The sequence below is a fragment of the Choloepus didactylus genome, chromosome 20, assembly GCF_015220235.1.
Source record: "Choloepus didactylus isolate mChoDid1 chromosome 20, mChoDid1.pri, whole genome shotgun sequence".
Lineage (NCBI taxonomy): Eukaryota > Metazoa > Chordata > Mammalia > Pilosa > Megalonychidae > Choloepus > Choloepus didactylus.
In genome coordinates, this window is record NC_051326.1 from 41,895,799 (window position 1) to 41,920,218 (window position 24,420).

The 24,420-nt window shown below is 33.2% G+C and overlaps 1 protein-coding gene across 3 annotated transcripts in view; it reads left to right on the forward strand.

Moving 5' to 3' along the window:
* CSMD1 (CUB and Sushi multiple domains 1) overlaps positions 1 to 24,420 on the forward strand; it is a 2,222,584-nt gene that overhangs the window by 1,760,783 nt on the left and 437,381 nt on the right. For all 3 annotated transcript variants that reach the window (XM_037812751.1, XM_037812753.1, XM_037812752.1), the window contains exons 21-23: positions 2,585 to 2,773; positions 13,926 to 14,095; positions 18,380 to 18,536. In XM_037812751.1, coding sequence (XP_037668679.1) covers positions 2,585 to 2,773; positions 13,926 to 14,095; positions 18,380 to 18,536 — 516 coding nt within the window. The remainder of the gene's footprint in view (positions 1 to 2,584; positions 2,774 to 13,925; positions 14,096 to 18,379; positions 18,537 to 24,420) is intronic.

The window sequence follows — 24,420 nt, forward strand, 5'->3', positions numbered from 1 at the left end:
GTCATCTTCAAGAATCAAGGCTACTGGGTTGCAGTTCAACAGTTTCAAGTATTTCCTTCTAGCTATCCTAATAGACTAAAAACTAAAAAGGGATATCTATATAATGCATAAGAATAACATGCAGAATGGCCTCTCGACTCTATTTGAGATCTCTCAGCCACTGAAACTTTATTTTGTTTCATTTCACTTCCCCTTTTTGGTTCAAGAAGGCTTTCTCAATCCCACAATATTGAGACCAGTACTTTTTGTTGTTGTTATTATTGTTAAATGAATTAAGTGGAAATTTACACAGTGCCAATATACATTGTATAATAGTGAACAAGGGACAATATAATAGAATCCTTACATATCCTGATATAGGTGGCTGAAACTGATAACACCTTTGAATCTCACGGTATTGCATGAGGCTTTGCATTCAGAGTACATCATATGAACTATGAAACAGAACTACATGCAAAGCAAAGACTCATGATATTATGGATTTCCTCTATGTGATAAAATATGTATAGCATAAAAGAATACCAAATTATTCTCTCAGCAAGAGTTTTATATTGGTTTTTAAGAAATGCTAGGAAAGATTATTTGAATTCAAAGTATATACAGAAAATAACCTTAGGTAGGAGGAGAACGACATCTGTAAGACATGAAATAAAGGTGACTGGGTTCCGACATGTCTATGTTAGTATTTCCTATAGATTCTATTATTATGTTTTCTGTATGATAGTTTTCCAATAACTGCTTGTTGAATTAAATAATATTGTCTATTTTTGTTTTCTTTCTTGGGCAAAAATAAGTATCTTTAGAGAGTGGTCAGATTAATTTGAATATCTTAGAGATTCAGAGAAAATTTCTGCTTAAATGAAGAGCAGAATAAAGATAATGCAGAAGGCATGTGCTTCAGAGATTGATCAGTAAGTTAAGTGAATGAGAATTTAGGCAGGAAGTACAGTTATGGGGCTGTGGTAATAATACAGGTAATAGAAGAAGTAGATAAGAAGAATTAGATTTGAAAAATATTGAAGGAAAAAAAAAGGATGGGTTGGATTTAACTTGTTTATTGAAAATACTGAATCCATAATTTGTAGTTAACAGAACTTAAAATGATAGTTGGATATTAGAAGATAAAGGCAATATTTTTTAAATAAAGATTAGCATCATGTGTTACATGTTTTCTCTACCACCACAATCTGGAAAACTGTCCTAGTTTTCCCCCACGTTGCAATAATGCTCATCCTTTAATTGATCTTCCAGGTCTGTCTCTTTTCTAATGCTCTGTCCACTATTCCAACCCCTAATCTGAGTCTCACAGACTGAGGGAACAGCAAGAAGGAGGAAACTAAACTAATAGCCACTCCCCTGCACTCCTCCTAATTTCCCACAGTTTTAGTTTCTTAGCTGCTAGCACAAACACCACACAGTGGATTGGCTTAACAACAGGTATTTTTGGCTCATGATGTCACAGGCTAGAAGGCTTGCTTCCTCCAGGGGTTGGGATTGATGTCTTGTGGCTGGCTGCCAATCTTTGAAGATCCTTGTCTTTTCTGTCACATGGCAGTACACATGACAGCGTCCTTCTCTTCCGGGTTCTGTCACATTCAGTTTCCTTGTTCTACTATGCCTTCTCTTTCTGTGCCCCATTTCCTTTGGTGATAAGAACTTCAGTCATATTGGTTTACGGCCCACCATCTTCCAATTTGGGCACACCTTAACAAATAGCATCATCAAAGGTCCTATTTTCAAACAGGTTTACACCCACAGGACCAAGGGTTGAGACCTGGACATGTTTTTGGGGGAAGATGATTAATCTCCAACACCCTGCGACAAAATCAAGGACTTAATAATGGATCAGGAGACTTTTGGCAACTAGAGTACAATTGTACCCATATATTAAAATTTGAAAGAGTTGACTTTAAAGGATAGAGCAAATACAAAATGTTTTTATTAGGACTGGTATCTTGGATACATAATCCCCAAATACAGCAATAAGTCAAGTATTATTCCTTTACTTTTTACTAGATTTGGCATTTTCTTCCTGAGATTTATAGTACTTTATAGAATCTTATTTTATATTCCATCACAATAAAGCATGGTTTATAAATTGAAAATAGGAAAATTTTTGTTTTTCCTTACTGAGATATCTTTTAAAGGTGAAATTGGCTATGATAAACTTTCCAAACATGTAACCCTTTGATATTGGTTATATTTATATATATATATATAGAGAGAGACAGATAGATAGATATTACCAAAAAGCACCTTTGAAAAGTGTGCAAGAACTGATTTTAGCAATTAGAAGTATCCAATAAAATAATTTCATACTCCCAAAATGACAGTTTTGAAATGGACCATCTTATTTTATTCTGTTATATATTATAAATGTCTATTTTAAAATTCTATAATTCCATACTATTTGTCATAAAAGAGCTCATAGTACAAATGAAAACAATCTATATAACTGTCACAAGAGTTTGAAGAAAATATATATTGGTCTATTTTTTAATAGTAGCACTTTTTATTCTTGGTGAATAATTGTTGAGTACTTACCCAAATTCTCACAAATTAACCCTGCCTCTTCATGTCTCAGAATATGATCTAGAGCCATGTGATGATCCTGGTGTACCTGCCTTCAGCCGAAGAATTGGTTTCCACTTTGGAGTTGGGGACTCTCTGACTTTTTCCTGCTTCCCAGGATATCGCTTAGAAGGTGCAACCAAGCTTACCTGCCTGGGTGGGGGCCGTCGTGTGTGGAGTGCACCTCTGCCAAGGTGTGTGGGTAGGTGGTCACATGCTTTCATTTCATTCATCCACTTGGGGACAGGACATGGCACACATCAGGAAGCAGTGTGGGAGGCTTGGAAAAGAAGTTGAGTAGACTCAGAAGAGCTGGGCTTTAGGCCCAACTCTGCTCAGTAGTTGGGATAATTGCTTAGCTGCTTTGGGTTTTGATGATCTCATATAAAATAAATCCCTTCCATTCTAAAGGTGTAGGATTAAATAAGAGTGAAACTAAAGCATGTGTCAAGCACATTTAAGAAGGAAAAAATATATACATTAACTAAAAATAATTTTGAGCAAAAGGAAAATAAACAAAGCCAGGTTGTATATTATCTGGCAGTTATATTGACTAAAAGCAATATGACTCTTCTAGTATAATGATGGTGACAATTTAAAACATTATTCTCTTTACTTTGCAATTTAGTTATTTGATTGGATAATTGTTGTGTTTATCTATTAAGTGCACGTTACAGATATTTGAGTTTAATTTTTTTAAGTGGTCTTGGAGAATTCAAGAATTAATTCCAAAAAATAATAGGATTTTTTATTACTTTAAAATGAGGTACTATGCTAAAATGCTGGTGTTCTAATTCAGTGGTATGGAGCTTTTGTCAAGTGGGGAATCTGTGCTAATTAATGTAAGGAGTTAAGCAGAGGCAGAGGAGAATTGTGATACTTACCATAGTTTGAAAAATTTTCCAGGCATGTACAGAGGATCTATCATTTAATTCAGAGACAGTGTATAGTACCTGCCACTTTACCACTGCCCAGCATATGATGAGTTTTACAATCTGTTCTTTAAAGTTACAGAAAATTGTCATACTATAGCAAAGAAAAAAAAAACAAAAAACAAAAAACAGAGATTAGAGATTATTTTGGAGCCTTCTGACTCCATGAGGAGTCCATAAATACTAATTTTTCCAGTTGACAAACATGATGGGTGTTGGGAAAGTCTGAAGAAAAGACTTCAGTAACCATAGAAAATAATTAAAATGTTAACTTAGAATAACCAGATTATTTCTGTGGCACAGAATCTCATCAATTATCAGCACTATATTATTTTGTGATTCAAATGATAGTACTAATTATTATGTGATTCAAATGATAGTATTTACTTTTTGTGTTTTAATGAGCCATAGATAATCACAACTTTATTATAACAAAAAAATAAAAATGAACATGAATCAAATTATCATTTTGCTAGGACACGTCTATACATTTTTACAATCTGGCTTTCTCCTAAAATACTGGTTTTCACTTTTTTTTTTTTTTTTTGGTTGATTTTGAGGGGGGAATTGGGTGCAAGTTTTGAACACTCTCTCAAGACAAAAATAACGGGATATTTTGTAGTTAATTTTAGGAATTCCCAGAGTTGCCTAGAATCCACTCTGCAGCCTACAAACTACTGTCCAAGATAGTTTAATTTTTGGAAGTAACTTCCAACTCAATGAAATCAAAGCATTGTTCTAGATATGTAGCATAAATTAATCTATTCATTATAATATTCAATTTTACTATCATTCTTTTTATTTAGATTCATTATTCTTATTATTCTGTGTTATTCTGGTCATTCAGGTTTTTACGTTGCTGTTTAAATAAGAAACAATAAGTTACTATATTTGAAATAATAGTTAACTTAGTGGGCACTTATTTTAGGCCAGGCACTGCTCTGAGTTCTTTACATATATTAAATTATTTAATCCCCCCATGACATCTCTATGAAGTAGGCATAAGTACTTGAAATTCCATTTTATAGATGAGAATATTAAAATACAGAGATACTAAGAAATTTTCCCAAGGCTACAGAGCTGGAAAGATTTGAACCCAGGGAGCCTGAAATCTCAGCCTTTAAGCACTGTATAATACTCTGAAAGCATGCAGAGGGCCCTGGATTTGTTCTATATGTATTTAGCCATTTGTAGACGCTCATCAGTTACCTCCTGAAGATTCTCCCTGGCCTACAGAATTGATCCCGCCAATCACTGGTGCCACAGCTCCCACAATGCTCTATTCAAAATGGAAAACCTTATCATTTCACTCCCAATATAGAACCTATTGAATAGCTACTTCCAATATTCAGAACAAACCCTTTCTCAACTCTCTGTCAAGGTATAGTTCCTTTATTCATTGGTCTCTGACTCTCCAACTTTTTTGCTCAGCTTTAATCCACTTATTTATGCACAGACATAATGAAATCTTCTCAGTTACACAAATGCCAAGGTTCTTTTTTAAACTATGTGCCTTTTTACATGCTGCTCCACTCCCATTTTTCTCGATACTTTTTGAGTCTCACCTCATTTGTTACCTTTTTTCTGTCCCTTTTCCCACTAGATGAGAATTGATCTTCCATGATAGCTATCACTCTATTAAAATTGTCTTCATTTCTGTGTCTCTCCCATTAGACTTACAGTTCTTATCCTAAGATCTACCTCTCTGCTTTGTTCAATAAATGTTTGTCAAATAAACAAAGATTATTTCATCCAGAAATCTCTCTCCTGACCTTAAAAACTTTGTTTCGGTAATGCTCTGTGTCTAAATGCCTTCCTTTAAAATCATAGAAAGAAGAATGGTTTATCCATAGCCAAATGTTGTCAATCCATTCCAAAGATCACGGGTGACAGCTGAAGAATTTCTATCCAATTATAAGCATATTATTTTACTTTTCCCTAATGGATGTATGATATTAAACAAATTTCTAGTGAACATCAGAGATGAGAAATATTTTCCTCTTTATCAGTCTACACATAAAGGAAAAAGAACTAATTTGTGCATTTATTCATTTGAGGGCTATTTCTTCCAAATTATTTATTTAGTTTAATGAAAATAGCATCATTATGCCCTCTAGGATGTGCTAACCCTTTAGAGACACTCATGTTCTCTCTTGTGCCATCTCTTTGAATTTGGATTGTGCATGTATCATTACAGGTTGTTTTTTATTATTATTATTATTTGCAAGTTAAAGAAAAAAATTACCCAAACCTGCTAAGTAAAGAATGAATAATTTATTGGCAGTGTGACTGTACAGTCCGTAAGTGGGGACACTTTCAGGTGAAGTTTAATTACACCATCACATTGCCCAGTAGAAGGAAGCTACCCCCCAGAGAGCTTGAATATAAGCCATAGATTTCCTCTGATTGGTCCACATAGAGTTACATGCCTGCTCCTGACCAATCCTGTGCCCTGGAGAGTGGGACAGTCTTAAGTGGCTTGAGACATTTGGGAACCAAATTACACATCTGTTGAAAACAAGGAAATGTGAATTCTCCAAAGACACCTTATGATATTTTGATGGAAAATGCAGGGATAGAGCAGATACGATAAAAAGTCAACATTAGAATTCTCAAATCTAATATTGCATCTATCACATAACCTTAGAATTATTTGAACATATAGTTTTCTCAGGCAGGCTATCATGAGTCTGTATATATACACAGAATAAGTACTAAAATAAATATCTTGTGAATAAAGAAAAATGAATGAAAGTGAGAGTTATGCTCTACTTGAATAGCCATATTATCAAGATTTAGTGGACAAAGTTTAAAGTCCTTGGATTGAATCAGAAAAGAAAAAACAATCAGTCACAATTGTTTACTGTGTCACAATATTTCACAGAGGCATAATTAAACAAAATATTCTGCCTGTGTTTTATAAATTAAATTTAGCTTTACATCTTTTACCCAATTTTGTTTAAATATTTTTTTCCTATGCCGACTATTCTATTTTTATTTATTTCTTTAGTTCTTTGTTGGAAATTTGAAACAAAATTAAAACTTTGATCTATGATGAATTATTAAGGTTGATCCAAGAATAGCACTAAATTACAGAAGTAAAGATTTATAAGAAAATAAATGGAGTAAAAAATCAAGAAAAACATTTTTTATGACTTAAACTCTTTGTGAGTAAACTTGGAATTGCATATTTTAAATAATATAGATATCTGTTTTGGACAAGATTTACTATTTGTTTTAGTGACCACAGTAAACTTGTGTTAAAGTAGGAAGAAGGTAGATTTTCTGTTTCCTGTTCTTAGTCAAACTGCTTTCAATTTCTATGCTTTCCAAATAATGTTTCCAAAGCATATATGTACTTAAATTAATGCAAATTGAATACATTGCCAATTTCACAATGTTCTCAAATGTCCCACAACAATTTCCACAAAATTGTAATAAGTACAGTACTACATCTTATATCTAGTCATTACACCAAGAAACTTTTTTGTGAAAGGTGAGACATTGGACAGATTCAATATTATTTAGGTGGAGAAGTATCTTAGGCAGTAGAATTTTGATTCCAGTTTAGTATATGAAATAGGCAGTTTGCGTGGTTATGTATTTTCAGCTATTGTTTTATAATCAAATAAGTAATAGAGTAATATATCCAATATATTTCTAAATATTGAATATTTACTAATTCATGCAGGTAATAGTTAGCTTTATATGTCATTGACTTCGTAAAGAAGAATTGCCTAAAAATCAATCAGTTCCTATTATTTAATTTTAATTTAAATTATTTAGTTCCAGTACAAAACTTTAAATGAAGTTTTAATTTTAATTACAATAGGTGGTTCTTTATAAAAGCACATGTGACCCATATTAAAAATTATATTCACTCATCTTAAAGAGTTATTAATGGATTCTTGAAAGAACTTCAAAATGGAACATTTAATTGCTCTGGTAATAGAGATTTAAAATGGATGCTTTAAATCAAGATCAGAGAATGTTTGAATTTTCATTCACTGTAAGACTTGTAACTTTCTGAGCATCTCTTGCTTTGAAGCTAGTGTCATGTTTTCTTTATTTACTATGAGGTAGACTCTTGCAGTTTAAGTTACCACTCTTAATCCCTTTGACACATTTCACTTTTCTCAATTGAAAATTTTCTTGTATACATTTTTGTACACCAATAAATTTAGTTGAAAAACACATTTGTCTTAAGAAATGCCTCAAAAAGTATACTAATGTAGGCCTTCATGATTTTTCATATAACATTTTGTGAAACATTAACTTAAAACATTTAGAAAATGTCCCATCAGCGAACTCATTTTCCCATCCTTTTGAAGCTATAAATTTCTTTGCATTCCTCTTAAGAGTAATTAACATCTATGAACATATATTTATTTATCAATATTGTACATTAATAAGCATGGTTATTGCACATTCTGGAAACAGACTTCTTGCTGTTCAAATCCTAGTTCTACTACTCCCCACCTGTGTGAACTTAAAGGTGGTGTAATATTATAAAAATTACGTGGCATATAGGCTCTATGTAAGTGACAAATAAACCAAAAGAAAAATTAAATTACTCTAACTAATTGGGTAAAGTTTTGTTGCATTTTATTTGCTTTACAATTGCTTTTCAGAATTTTCGAAGATTTCCTCTCACCTTGGAATTCTAGAATTTGCTTTATGACTCCTTCACACATCTTTTTTCTTTGTCATCTTTAATATATGAATGTTTTCTTTTAAGATCTTTCCTCTTTTCCAGACAATCCTTAATCATGACTTCACTGCTCCAGACTCTTCCAGCAGCCTCCCACATTGATGCAATAAAGCACAAAATTCCCTTCAATCTGGTCCATTCTATGTTTGCAACCAGATCTCCCATTGTTCTCTCAAATGATCCTCCGCTTCAGTCATATCAATAAATCCAAGTAATGGTGCATTTGTTTCTGCACCTAAACTTCGTCTATATGTCCTATCCATGTTTCCCCCACCTGCATTAGTCACCATGACTTTGGTGTTGGCATCTTTGCTGTGGTACCAAGTTGATTAATGAACCAAGAAATAATGACTGATAAGGTTTAGCTTTTATATTATCAGTTTTTCTTACTGACTTTTGCATATAATCAGAAAACAACAAAAACATTTACCACAACAAAACATGTTCACAGGAATAGTGTTAACACCAATACATTATAATTGCTTAAAATCTAGGAAAGATGTAATAGTCATGATTTAAAAGAAAAAATGCACCTATGTGATAGTTTTCATGAAATTCTTTGAAGACCAGAAAGCAAAACAAATATAAGGAAAACAATGATGGAATCCACTGTATTAAAGTGGATTGATTTTAAGATTTGCATACCTGTGGAGAAAAATTCATACGCAGACTATCTTCCCAGTTTTGCACCATACCACTGTAGAATGTTGGAATCCTGTGTTTTCACATTTAAATGTATTGGCCATGTTTCAGATGAAGTCCACACTTACATTTGGCTTATAGATATATGCTGTATAAGTGAATTATTATTCGATACTAACTAAGAAATTTTAATTGACACTCAAGTTATAAAAAATCATTGCACTGATCCCAGTAGTTGGTTTTATTTAGAGGTGGGAATATTAAATGAAATGTAGGAGGAGTTAGAGGGCTGGTTAATTACTTCTACTCTATCTTTTTGCAAATTTAACCAATATTGCCTGTCTGCATAGGATTATCAATTGCAACTGGTTGGTTAATTTTCCTATCTCTATTATTTCTGTATAGTACAGACTTGTACTTTATTAGCACTACTTGTTATATATCTGTTTTTTTTAATAGTCATAGAATCCTCTTTCTAACAAAAGATACGTAAAATGACTTTAGGTTTTAAATTTATTTTTCATGAATGCAAATTTATTCTTTCTAGTTCTAACTTTTTGTAGTATTATAAAATGCAATTATATAGTTGACATCATAAATGCCAAAGTAAGATATTACAACCTCCAGTTAATAAAGCTGTTAAAAATAAGTCATTAGAAGTATACTCTTCTAAAACAATTAAACAATTATGCTAGTTTCATTATTAATTATAAATAATATTATGAATTATTAATTATAAAGTATATTTAGTTTTTTAGGCTATTAAAAAGGCAGGATTATTTTCCTAGGTACTTACAGTTTACATTAAATCAATAATCTGTTCTAGTTGTATGACTATGGTCAAGTCACTTAATTTTTAATCTATACATTTTACAGATGAGTTTCCTGTAAAATGTAATAATTTTACATTTAATTTTACATTTTAATTTTTTAAATTTAATTAGTGTTAAAATTAGGGTTAAAATTTAAAAAAAAATTAATTTTTTTAAAATTAAATTTTACATTTAATTTTACAGAGTTTCCTCATCTGTAAAATGGGAAATGTTAATTTGCCAAATCAGATTGATATAAGAATTTAATGAGAAAATGTATATAAAAATCTTAGGAAAATGTGTGACTCATTATACCACTAATATTGCTTGCACACCAGCCTTATCACCAGGGATTAAATCTACTTTTAAAAAGTAATACTTCTACTGAGACTGGATAAAATCTCTATGTGGCAAGTTTGTCAACGGGGAGGAAAGGAAAACACCTTAGTGGTGTGAAGACCAAAGAAAGATAATTCAAGGATAGCTTGAAGGAGAGGATAAAACTTGCTCTACTCAAAAGCAGAAACCTACCAGTGGGTACAGAGGTGTTACAGCTCCCCTGCCTCTGGGAAGGAGAAAGCACTTCCTTTGCAAGAACACAGTGGTGGTCTGATGGATGATACAAATTGGAGTTGATTTTTCTTGGCTTTACTCTCCTGTGGAATGCCTCCTGGAAGACCCAGTGTGATACTTCTTAGGGAGTTTTCAAATTATCAAAGTGGGAAAGCTCTAGGCTCAGAATACATAGAAATATCACGGTATTCAACTAATTACCCCTTATCATCTCTAATCAAAGAAGATGACTGGCAGCATCTCTGGATGATCAGATAGTGACCAGAAAGCCAATACCCTCTCTTTTTTCCAGTCACAACTTATTCATGACAGAAGATGACCGATCAAAATTTACCTATACTTCACAGTCAGCATCTAATGTACAAAATATAATATAATTGATATATTCAAATATGTGGTAACCAAAACCAACTTCAATTATTACAGCCATAGAAAAAGATTCCTTTGAAAGTTTTCTCATTGAAAATGTCAAATTCAATTTTTAAATAAAAATTCCTGATATTTGTGACTAGGTTCCAATTTCCATTTCTCCGAATTCTTTGGTAAAGTCCAATACCATTATCAAATTGGAACCCTCCTCTTTTCCTTTCAAAGAGCAAGCTAAGGGCACACTCTGCTTAGCATTTTGATCTTTCTTTTCCATTATTTTGTCTTTTATTTGAAAAACAACAACACTGTTTTGAGGAAAATAAAATAAAATATAAAAAATTCAACAGGGCCCATGAATCACTACCATTTCCAATGATTACTAACCTAAATTCCTTGTTGAATTAAGATAAAACTATTTTTTTCCAAACTTAAATTACCTAAGAATAATCATTTTGCTAACATTGAAGTACTACACTAATCTTAGAATATCTTATTCAAATCTCAGTTCTCTAATCTCTACAGTTATTTAAATTCTCTGAACACCAGTTTCCCCTTTGTAAAATGAAAACATTAATTTCTGCCCCATCTTACAGACTTGTAAGCAGGCAGGTTTTTGGGCTGGGTCAGAGAGGGGAACGGAGAGTTAATGTTTAATTGGTCTGGAGTTTCTGTTTGGGGTGATGGGAACATTTTGGCAATGGATGGTAGTGATGAAGGCACAACTTTGTGAATGTAATTAACACCACTGAATTGTAGATTTGAAAAGGGATAAAAAAGAAAAAATTCAGTTGTATATATTACCATGAGAAAACAAACAAAAAGAACTGTACAACACAAAGAGTGAACCCTATTGTAAACAGTGTGTTAAAACAAATAGCATAGTTATAATAATATCATTTCATCAATTGTAACAAAATGTCCACACCAATACAAAATGTTAATAGGGAAAACTGTGTGCATGGGGTGGAAGGAGCGTATATGGGATCTATGTACTTTCTACATGATTTTTCTGTAAACCTACAAAGACTCTAATAAAAATAATATAATAATAATATTAAATATAATCTAATAAAAAATAAAAGTAAGCAGAGACCAAATTAATCTTCAGTTCATTCAACAATTTCACCAAAAGTGTTTTGGAATGACTATATTTGCATGCAGAAAAATTGTATCACTGTTTTACTACATAGGACAGAAATTGTCTGGTTTATGAAAGTATGCAGCAGAGAGAAAAAAAGGAGTCAGGGCAGCAAAATAGATATGTCTGTACATCATTTGCAGGAGAAATTATCAAATAAAGATTGCCATTTTTGTATATGTAAACACTAATCAGACAACATTGGCTGATAGTAAGTAAAATATTGACATAAAGAGGTTCCTCTATTGAACTACTTTGCTTTCCATGATTTCCTTCACACTATAAGCCAATTGATTGCCTGATTGCCTTTTTTCTTCTGGTATTTATCTAGCTAATTGTTTCACTAGTTCCCTGGGTCTTTGAGATCTTCCTAACCTAATTACAATGGTTGGGGGTGGGGGTGGGGGTGAGATAAGAGGAGGTCACTTTTATAGATACTACGAACGGTTGTTACATGCCTTGGTCTGTGTGTGGTATTATATCACCCATGAATTATAGACAAAAAAAGGGCTACAGAAATAGAGGACTTGTCCCTATAAATTTAAGAATGGAGGTGCTCGCACTGCCTTTGCCACCAAGATGTGGGTTTGAGTAGGAATGACAGAGCTTTGAGCATGAGAGAAATAGCACTTGCCTTTCTCTCCAGAAAAAAATATTTTCTTTATGGAAACACTTTTAAAAAATTATTATGAAATCTCATTGCTACTTTGTTGGCTAATCAGTTCTCTGTGCTTCTTTGTCAGCACTCCCTTTCACAGCCTGCCTTTAATATCTTTCTTTAAGGAGAGGTAAAGGAAAGTGAGCTAAATTCTCGTGTTTTTCCCCTCTGATTTTCTCCCCACACTCTTAATCATGGAGGCATTATGAGATCCAGGATGCACAAATCATTATGAGCTGTTCCTGAATCTCTAGAAATTTCTTCTTGCCAACTAAATTAGGGAATCCTGGCTAATGGTATAGCTGATTTCAGTAGTTGCTAAAGAAAGGTCAGAGAAGAGGGGATGTCAGAAAGAATCAAAATCATGAAATGGCCATACAGAAGATATCTGAAAAATGTTTGTAATACATTTATCAACCCCATTTAAAATTAAGCCCCATGTCTTCCTTCTCTTCTCTCTTCTCGGTTTACGTACATAATATTTTACTGATTTTCAGTTTCCACCTTGATCATTATTATTAAAACTAATACTTATTATGGTTGAATTTTTAAAAGTCATTGTTCTTGGCACAGAGTAAATGTCCAATAAATTATTGGATGCAGGATTCCATGGACTTCCCTTGAGATAAACACACGTATACACACATATAGATATTCAAATACACATACACATAATCTAGCTAAATGTCTATATACACTATAGCATCTTTGTTATTGTAGACCATTTTGGACTCATAGAATTTTAGAACTGAAAGTTCTTATCCAAATCCATTCACTTGTATAGATATGAAACAGGTACTGAAAGGTTAAGAGACTTTCTCTGGGCTAGCACAAAGTAAAGAGCTATTTTTATTTTCACATTTCCTGGATTAAAGACTGCTTTCTGCAAAGTTGGATCTAGAATTTAATTATTCTCTCTTTCCATCAGGAAAAGGGGAGAAGAATATAATATTTATTGCCATTGAATGCACTTTTGTCCCAAGAGATAATGCAAATAAGTTCAGTGCTGTGACGTATTAGAGGATGAGCTTAGCGGTTTTGTGTACCATTAGATTTCCTTTAAGCTTTTCCAAGTTGATGCCACAAAATATAAATGTAGGAAAAACTGCATCACTAGAACAGTGAATTCATAGCATATAGGGATTGGTGAGGACCCTTTTAAGGGTGAGGCATGGAGAGCTGATGTGACTGCCTTGTGACACAGCCAGGGAATTGTAGTGCTGCAAGCACATTTATTTTATTCTGTAACTCTTTATAGTATAGCACACTGTTTACAATTAATAAAAGGCCATTTTCTTAACAGAAACATGAAAATCTTGAAAATGGGATGAATGTGTCATATTTTCTATCAAGTTGGTAAAACAGTAAAAAAAGAGTCAGTTATCAATGAAAAGGGGAGATATATTTATAGCCAGCATACATTGATAGAGGAGAGGGCTGTCATAATTTTAAAGTTTTTATCTATTAAAATAAGTAATTCCTCTTTTGAATTCTCTTTTTTTAATGTCATTTATTTTAGCTGAATGTGGAGCAAGTGTCAAAGGAAATGAAGGAACATTACTGTCTCCAAATTTCCCATCAAATTACGATAATAACCATGAGTGTATCTATAAAATAGAAACAGAAGCTGGCAAGGGGATCCGTCTCAGAGCCCGAAGCTTTCAGCTGTTTGAGGGAGATATTCTAAAGGTAAAAAGAACCTTCTTTAATGTATCTCCGTCTTTTCTTCTCGAGGAAGGTAAGAGAAGGTAGGTTTAAGAAGGAAAAGGTTAGTGTCACTTAGTGGAGTGGACTTCAAAATAATTTAGTCATAAATCTTGAATCTAAGGTTTATTAATTGTATACCTTGAGCAAATTAGTTAAAAGTTTTGAGTCTTGTATCTGTTTTGTGTAAAAACATGCAACTTTACCTACCTTTTGGTGTTGTTTTGAGAATTAAATTGTAAAATATGTAGATGCATCTAACATTGTAACTATTACTTAATAATAATTATTCAAACTTGTGGGGCTCCCAAGCCAATCCTTTTAAAAATTATTCTAGTTTTTTAAAAGAGGTCACAATGTTTAGAACTAGAAAAAAATTGATGTGATAATGGAAGCAAATTCAGACACCATCATCAGAACACAAAATAGTGCCAATGGGGAGAAGTCAAGCCAGAGCTAGATAGAATCTCACTCAATAGGGCAGGGAAGAAGAAATTTAACTACTGAGCCAGTCTAAAGCTGAGTCCTTAAGGCTCAGTGATGTACTAGGCATTGGGCCCAGCAGAAAGTGTTCTTAGGTTATGTGAAATATCAGTGCCTCAGAGAAACACTGTGGAGCTCAGAACAAATACTATATTCTAGAAAGAATCTAGGAAACAACGCAGGTGAAACTGATTAGAGGGGCACCCTGGTCTTGCCTTTCTTTATAAAATTCCGGCTCCAACTGGCAATATTCCTTAATTCCTAAGCCTTCTGATATAGTTCTTGTTCCTCCTATAATTATTTCAGGAAATGGGGAAACTTTTAGGGTCAGGGGATTGAGGGCTAGAGATTGGTAGACATAGGCTCAGGAAGATGGAAAGAGAAAGGCTTCAAACACACAGGCTCAGGCTAGAAATCACCTAGTCCAACCACCTGTTCTCTCCAGTAAAAAGTTAAGCAATTTGTCCAAGGTCACGCAGGTGATTTGTGGCAAGAGAGGGATATCTCTCTACTCATTCCTTTTCTAAAAGGTCCCAGGCTTTCTCAATTATGCTTACATCTATGGACACACAAAATGATGCATCTCAGATGCAGTAGATTCAACTCCCCTTAAGGTGTGAGCATTAAGAGAATATGCTAAGAGCCAACTAAAAAGAAAAGCTAATAACCTCCTGTTTGTTATCTACACAATATTTAAAGTGGAATCTCTAGAAGAGTTCCTTTTGACCTCATTAGAAGTTTTGTGCACAGGTCAGGGAGGCTTATAAATTGAAGTGCCTCACTTTCTCCCAGGTCCACATTTGACTATTTTTCAATGTCATAATTTAGAAGAGTGGTTTTATTCTACTTGTTCTTTCATTTTAATCATCTCTCAAAAACTCATGCTGGCAATATGAAGAACTGTAATTAAAAAGTGATTTTCAGGCAGGAAACTAGTCATTCTCACTATTAGAAAAAAATCTGAAGTTACGTGGGAAGTAACCATTTTCTGAATTTTTTGATAACCTCAAATTTAGAAGTCAATAAGCCTTTAAATCAAACTTTTAAGTAACTATTAACTATACTTTCATGCAGGTGAGTGATTAAAGATACTGCATAAAATATACATGATTATTATTGGAATGAAAGGAAAGAAATCATGTTTATTTTTGATTGCATGCAGTTTAAACTTGTTGATTATAACAAAAAGCTAAAAAGAAATCTTGCTTACCACATTAATTGCAGAGAAACTGTCAATCATCTAAGATGCCTGTTTTATAGGCATATATTTTATTGAATATGTTAATAATATCTCAGTGCTAAAAATATTTCAAGTGGAATTAGTTTATTTTTTGAAAGTAAATGCAGTAAGTGCTATTATCTAATAATAAAGACTACAGCTTTCAGCTTTATATAGACAAACACCTACACCCACATATACATGTTTTCTTGCTTCATGTGGAAAAATAGTGTGAAAGAAATATAGTTCTAATGAAAATGTTATGAAAGGAATATATAATGGAAGAGCAGTTAAATTTGGAAACAGAGCCTTAGGACATCATTCCTGTAAAACTGGGAATGATTTCTCAAGTACTTTTCAGCATTGTCACCCTAGGATTCTATGTAATGTTTTCTAATCTGTGATCATCTGCTAACTCAGCTATATCACCATGAGCATATGGCACTGATAAAATGCCAAGTTCTAAGGAGATTTTGTAGTACAAATAGTCATAGATTGGTATTAAACATATGAAATCATAGAGGCTTTAAAATAAAACTACTTTTTAAAGAGCTACTTGATAGATGAGGAAATGTAACTATGAGGTGTTGTGAGCTAAAATATTGCTTGCTTCTAATGTAACTGGAATTAAAATCTTCTGATTTCCAGTTCCATCTGGGTTTTCATTTGTGACAGATGAAAACTTACCACCAAATTTTCAATTTTAGAAAGTTGATAAAAAAGGTTCCACGTTAGTCATTTTTAGATATATGCTGTCAAACACAGGGCTAATTGCAGTTGATGTAAACAAATAAGTCAGAATTATTGTTTTGGAGGAGATTATAGTCTTGGGTTTCAACTGTTCACTTTTAGTGGTTATAACTGTGAGGATACTGTGAGCTGGATGCCATGATATGATACATGCCTTACCACTTACTAAAGCTCTGTGTTTGTTCAAGTCCTTGTGAGGAAGCAAAGGTACATCAGTTGACTATGGCAATGTTTCAGAAGGACTTTAAGGAATGGGCTGTGTTTAGTTGCTTTATTGCCACCCTCATTTCCATGGATTTCCATGTATTACAGAGAATCATATAGTATATGGAATGGCCAAGACATTTCCCGGGAAGCTCAGACATTTATTTTTTTAGACCTGATTCTCTAGACTTAAAATCCTTTGTAATTTGGAAAAAAGGAAACTCATTATGTCTAATGAAACCACATATTAAATCAAGTAATACGTGTGTTTGTTTTTCAAACAATACCCTGTTGCTAGCTTTTAGTGAGGAATTAGAAGGTATTTGATTCTAGTACATTAATATATGCTTATTTAAGAGAAAATAAGATAATGCTCCATAAAGTTAATCTTTCTAAATGTTTATCTTCTTTTATGAGTATGTGTATTTGTAAGTTTTTTGAGCAATGTATGTGGTTTATTTATTTATTAAAAGAGAAATGATAGGAGAAAAGTAAGAATTGATCTATGTGAGAAGGGAAAGAAGTGGATAAAATAAACAGATATTGGGGTGGCTACTGATGAAATTTATTACCCTTATTTTGTTAAGTTACTCTTCTTACTGAGAAAAACTGGGTATGATTCTATATAACATAACACATTTTATTCTTGTTTCCATAAAATCCTTACCATACAATTTTCTTGCTATTGAACGAGACAAATGGATTAACATTCTGCTCTTTTCAGTTTATTGGGGTGGAAGTGGCCCTACAGTACTGAATTCTACTATATTGTAAATATAATTTAAATCAAATGAACTTCATGGCATTAGAAGAAAAGTAAATTGTGGAATATCACACAGAGTCCAGGCCTCTAAATATGGTTTGACACAATCCCCATTCAGGAAATAAATCGACACCATCCACTCCCAGTGTCACCTGGCTCAGTGAAACCTGAGGACACCTCTCTCTCCCTTAGCACCCATGTTGCTCCAAACCAAGTCCTGTCTACTTCACCTGCCAAATACGTATTATCTGCATTCATGTTTTATACCAACTTAGAAAGATAAAGTACAAAGTATTTTATAGCAAGGCATCATATCTCTCTGATATTACATGATGGGACTCTTTCATTATAACTAATTCAAGCCTAAAGAAACCTCAGGCTTAAGGACTATAGAATGTGACAGAATTTCAACACTTTTTCTTGTTCTTTAATTCATGCAGACAAAGGGAATAAAGAAGAATGGGATGTTCTATTACTTACATGGTATTTCAGAGAGATATTCAAACCTGAAATATTATAAATCCTTTCAACCTTTATAAATGATTTATGAAGGAGGGGAGAAGAAAAGGTTTAGATAAGAAATCTGGAAATGCACAGAAATATTTATTTGATTTTAAGTAAACTTAGAAAAATCTCTCAAATTAATGTAAACTGGTCTACGTACAAATGGAAACTTTTGTCTATAATGTTAATGACAGAAAAATGATGATTTCAACTTTCTATACAATGTATAAATTTTATAAGTACTGTATAAAATCACATCTTTGAAAAGTTGAATTTCTTATTAAAATAGCTAATACAGAAACAAAATTGAGGACTAGAGGAACTCATGCTGTGAATTTTCCATTAGGTATATGATGGAAAAGATAGTGCATCGCGTCCACTGGGAGCCTTCACTAAAAATGAACTGATGGGGATGATCCTAAATAGCACTTCTAATCACTTGTGGTTAGAATTCAACACCAATGGATCTGACACTGACCAAGGTTTTCAACTCACTTATACTAGTAAGTAACATATGACTTAATCATTTTCATTTTATTTTTCATTTTTTTGGGATATATCTGCTACTTAGCTGATATGATTAATTTTTAAAATGGATTTTTCCCAGTCTCTACTGTGTGTTTTTTTTTAATTGTTTTTTTTTTTAGCAATAAGAAAAAAAGATAAAAAGAAAAATAACATGTCATACAATACAATATACTAGTAAGGACAGCAAATGATACCACTACCAAGAATCCCATATTCCTCCCCTATATCCCCCTCTCATATACATTTAGCGTTGGCATATTGCCTTTGTTACATTTAATGGAGGTATATTACAATGTTACTGTTGACCATAGACTCCAGTTTGCTTTGATTATGTTTTTTCCTGTGGCATGATTGCTCTCTTTTCCAGGCCTTCATTTGCTCATCTTTCAGATAAAGGAATTTATATTGCCATTGAATTCTGTACAGTGTTGAACTGACAGTAAAATTAAACACATTACTAGAAGCAATATTTTGAACTCTATCTATTAAGAAATATTTATATTTTAATAATATAGCAATAAGACCTGAAAGGAAAACATCATGTGACAGTTAAGAGCTGTTGGGTTTAAAAATACTGAAAATGACATAGTAATTATTGACAAAATTTATATATATATGATATATTTAGATGAATGATAAAATTAGTAATAAAGTTTTTAATGCCTGCCACAACCAATGTTTTTCTGTTATACACACACACATATATATACACATACACGTATATTAGACAACTTACAGTATTATAGAATTATAGATATAGGTATTATAGAATACCACATATATATGTGTATACATCAATCTATATATCTATATCTGTTATGTATTAGGACTTATTCTTATCACCACTATTTCTCTAGACGAAAAATTAACCAAATAATTTAAGTAACTTGCCCAATATAACAGGTTTATTGGCTGGTGGACCTGGAATTACTTTTAAGCAGTGTTCTATAGTTTTCCACTATTAATATAAATCAATATGAAACTATGAAATGTGGTTTTAAAAAAAGATGAAGGCAAAGAAGACAAGGAAGAAAATAATAAAGGAGAGGAAAAAGTTGCATTTTTAAAAAAAGGAGTTGGAAATATGATGACTGTCACTATCAATAGTTTATAGTTCCAAAAAAAAACAGTAAAAATTTTAGCTACTTGGTGTGGATATCTAATTAAAATTAATTAGCAAATTAATTAAAATGCTAAAAATGTACAAACAGTACAATCCCACCAATTTTCAGGTTAAAAGTCTCTATGACATCCAACACAATGGCACAGGACATAAAAGTTCAGATTTTTGAGCATGAAAATATGTTAATGATCATGAAGACCAATTCCTTTATCTGAAACATGAGCAAATGAAGGCCTGGAAAAGAGAGCAATCATCCCACAGACATAAAGCTAATCTGGGTGCCAAAGAAGGAGATTAATTCTCTTAAATCCCCTTTGTGGGAAAAATCACAATGAAGAATTATAAAACTTTGAGCAAAAGTAGAATTAGAGTAATTGACATCATGAAAAACTAATTTTTCACTTTCAAGAAAATAATAGACTCAGTAAATAGCACATTCATTATATTATATATGTAATAAATTAGTAAAAATTGATACTATAAAGTTAATTTATAATTATATTTTTTCTTTAAAAGAATTCCACTTTTCAGGATTTTACTCTCAAAAATTTCAAAGAGTTCTTGTCAAACTATTTTGCTTTGCTTGAGGAGAAAATGCATACTATTGTGAATATTTTTCCTTCTACTTCTGGTTCTCCATAATTATGTTCAACGTTTTTAAAATTTTATTTCTTGGGTCTATGAATCCCTACTTCCTAGGTTCTATATTGGTCTAAAGAAATATGGAAACTTGAGAAGGAAAACTGTTCGGAAAAACTTTGCTATAATTCTTAGTTTAGTATAACTGATAGGGAAATCCCATATGCACCTAGGTCATTTCTCCATACCTCTTGCCAATCAATGTAGTGTTGTAGCCTTAGCTTATCTTAAACATCATAATAGCCTCCTGCTGTGTGTATCAGCAAAGGATAGATAACTTTGGCCTGAGTCCTATGTGCATCTCTGCAATTTAACCCTCTATACTGCTCTGAGTCTAGAGGTTACCAAATTCATCATACCCTCTCCCAAGGCTCTTCTATACAAAACATATCATGCTTTGGCTCAATTTTATTTCTCCTTGCTTTTCCATGCCTAGTAACTGCTTATTATTTTTCCTCCAACTGTTTCCAATTAGAGTAATTCTTGATTCATGGACATTTGATTCTAGATTTTCATGGTTGTGCAAAGGTATCCAGAAGTAAACTACTGGAATTTCAAGTAACCAGATCGTAATTTAGGAGGGGTACCGAAGTGTGTTTCAAGATTTCATACTTCCCCTATATTTTCCAAATAGTAGTTAAGAACCCCCATGTGCCTCAGAAACCCTGGGACTGGATGAAGATAAGAGGTTGTAGGCTTCATCTGTTCATTATGCCCATCGTCTCTCTTCCAGAAGGGATTGTTTCAATATGTTATTCTCAGCTCCTATTGGACCATATATGGCTTTGTAGTTCCACATATCTCCTGAGAATCCAGTTGTTCCAGTTCACTAATGCTGCTGTTATGCAAAGCACCAAAAATGGATTGGCTTTTATAAAGGGGGTTTATTTGGTTACAAAGTTACAGTCTTATGGCCATAAAGTGTCCAAGGTAAGGCATCAACAACAGGTCCTTCACTGGAGAAAGGCCACTGGAGTCCAGAAAACCTCTGTTAGCTGGGAAGGCAAGTGGCTGGTGTCTGCTTGCTCCCAGGTTGCATTTCAAAATGGTGTTCTCTAAAATGTTGCTCTTGGGGCATTTCGTCCTCTCTTAGCTGCAGCTCTTCTTCAAAATGTCACCCTCAGTTGCTCTCCAAAATGTTACTCTTAGCTGCTCTGAGCTCCTTCTGTTTGTCAGCTCATTTATATGGCTCCCATGATTTAATTCAGACCCACCCTGAATGGGTGGGGTAACACCTCCATGGAAATTATCCAATCAATGGTTTTGTTCATAGTTGATTGAATCACATCTCCATGGAAACTCTTAAAGGATTCCAATCTAATGAACACTAATACATCTGCCCCATAAGATTGCATCAAAGAATATGGCTTTTGCTGGGACATAATATATCCAAACTAGAACACCAGCGTACATTCAAGACTTTTTTTTTCTTTTTTAATGCAGTTTTATTGACATATATAGCATGTGAATACACAGTAAGTAGTGCATCCAAATTATACAATCAGTGGCTGACAATTTCCTCACATAGTTGTGAATTCATGACCACAACCAATTTTAGAACATTTTCATTACTTCAAAGAAAAAGAAAGAGAGAAAACCCAGAACATACCATACCCCTTATGAGCTATATTCACATACCATTCAATCCATCCAAATTATGCAATCAGTGGCTCACAGTTTCATCACATAGTTGTACATTCATCACAACAATCAATTTTAGAACATTTTCATTGCTTCAAAGGGAGAGAGAGAGAGAGAGAGAGAGAACCCAGAAACCCCATGTTCTAGTTTGCTAATGCTGCCAGAATGCAAAACACCAGAAATGGATTGGCTTTTTTAAAGGGGGTTTATTTGGTTACAAAGTTATAGTCTTAAGTCCATAAAATATTCCCGGTAACACATCAGTGATCGGGTACCTTCACTGGAGGATGGCCAATGGTGTCTGGAAAACCTCTTTTAGCTGGGAAGGCACGTGGCTGGTGTCTGCTCCAAAGTTCTGGCTTCAAAATGGCCTTCTCCCAGGATGGTCCTCTCTAGGCTGCAGTTCCTCAAAAATGTCACTCTTAGTTGCACTTGGGGTATTTGTCCTTTCTTAGCTTCTCTGGAGCAAGAGTCTGCTTTCAACGGCCGTCTTCAAACTCTCTCATCTGCAGCTCCTGTTGCTTTCTTCAAAGTGTTCCTCTTGGCTGTTGCTCCTCTTCAAAATGTCACTTACAGCTGCACTGAATTCCTTCTGTTTGTCAGCCCATTTATATGGCTCCACTGATCAAGGCCCACCCTGAATGGGTGGCGTCACACCTCCATGGAAATTATCTCATCAGAGTTATCACCCACAGTTGGGCGGGGCACATTCCATGGAAACACTCAAAGAATTACAATCTAATTAACACTAATAGGTCTGCCCACACAAGATTACATCAAAGATAATGGTGTTTGGGGGACATAATACATTCAAACCAGCACACCCCATATCCCTTATCCCCCCTATCATTGATCCCTAGCATTGGTGTGGTACATTTGTTACTGCCAATGAAAGAATATTAAGATATTACTGCTAACTACAGTCCATAGTTTGCATTAGGTGGACTTTTTTCCATATACCACTCTATTATTAACTCTTTGTAATAGGATTCAAGACTTTTTGCTGGTCCTTCTACTTCATGGAGTGACTTTGAGAAACTTTGAATCTGTCAATCTATGTTTAGGTACTTTCTAATTATAAAGAAAGTTTTGGTTACATAGCAAGACACATATTGGAAATGATTGGTATTTAGTTCTTAGTATAATTTGAAGAGTAGTATTCAGTATCTTCCTTGCCTTCTGCACCTATTTGCCCCTCATCTACAAATATAGACACTCCCCAAGTGAAAGGACTACTTACAAGATTGTCTTAGAACTGGAATTGGCTGAGAGATGGGGAAAGATATTTGTAATATAGAATTGATGATACTGATGGCTACGTAAACAAAATATTATTAAACTCATATTAAGTTCTTAGGTTTAAACACTAAAAAATTAAGTTGATGAAGTCCCAAGCTCCCACAATGTGATGGAATACCTGAGTCAAATATTCATCCCTAAAAGTTGTTTTGGAAATAATGAATGGATATAAAATACTTTCAGCCAGTTACTGAAGCTTTAGACACTTTAAGCTATTATTTTCAATAGTTGCCTCTTGCCATGTACTTGCATTAGTTTTTAAATATTAGTATTTAAATTAAATATTAGTATTTAAATGTTTTATTTCCAAATTTAATCTATCTACATGAGTGGATTAGTAAATGCCAGTTCAGAGTAAATATTTAACTTAAAAATGTCCTTAACTTTTTAGAAATGGGTATAAATAATTTTAATATATCCTTTAAAATTTATAGTACACTCTTACCTACCTTCTAATTTTACCATCATGATAATTCTGGCTCTGGGTAGATAGCTCTTATTCTTCTTTATAAATTTGTTACTGAGTGTCTGAATCTTCAAGTCTTTGAAACTTTCACATTTGGTGAGTGGTACAGCTGAAATCCAAATACAGGTTTTTCTAAGTGAAACCAAGAACTGTTGACACACTCATTTTCAAATATTTCAGATGATCCCACTGTGTACGTGCCACATATATTGACTGATATATATGTGTGCAAAAGCATTTGTAAGAAAGGAAAGTTGAGCCACCTTGGTCCAAATTGGAATAAATAAGTTAATCAATAGGCATTTATTAGGTAATTTTTGTTTTCTAAATAGTAAGTAAACGGAGAGAAAAATTCACCTCCATTACAAAATATTGCTTTTTTATTACAGATTTGTCTGTTTTCATAATAAATTATACTCTTTTGATATATAATTATGTGAAGTGGAAGCATAATCTATAAGTTGTTTGCCAACAGAGACAAAGGGGTGTTCATTTTTGTATCCCCCTTTCACAGATGTCTGATCTGTTCTATTAAAAAGCTTAGCTTTGATCATTGGTATTCAAGCTGTAGTCCATGGGGCACTAAGATTCCACAGAGCTGTCTCGGGACAATAAAAATAAGAGTTTCACCTTATTTAACATAGCATTTTTGTAAAGCTCCTCATATATCAGCTAAGTTAGAAGGACAATG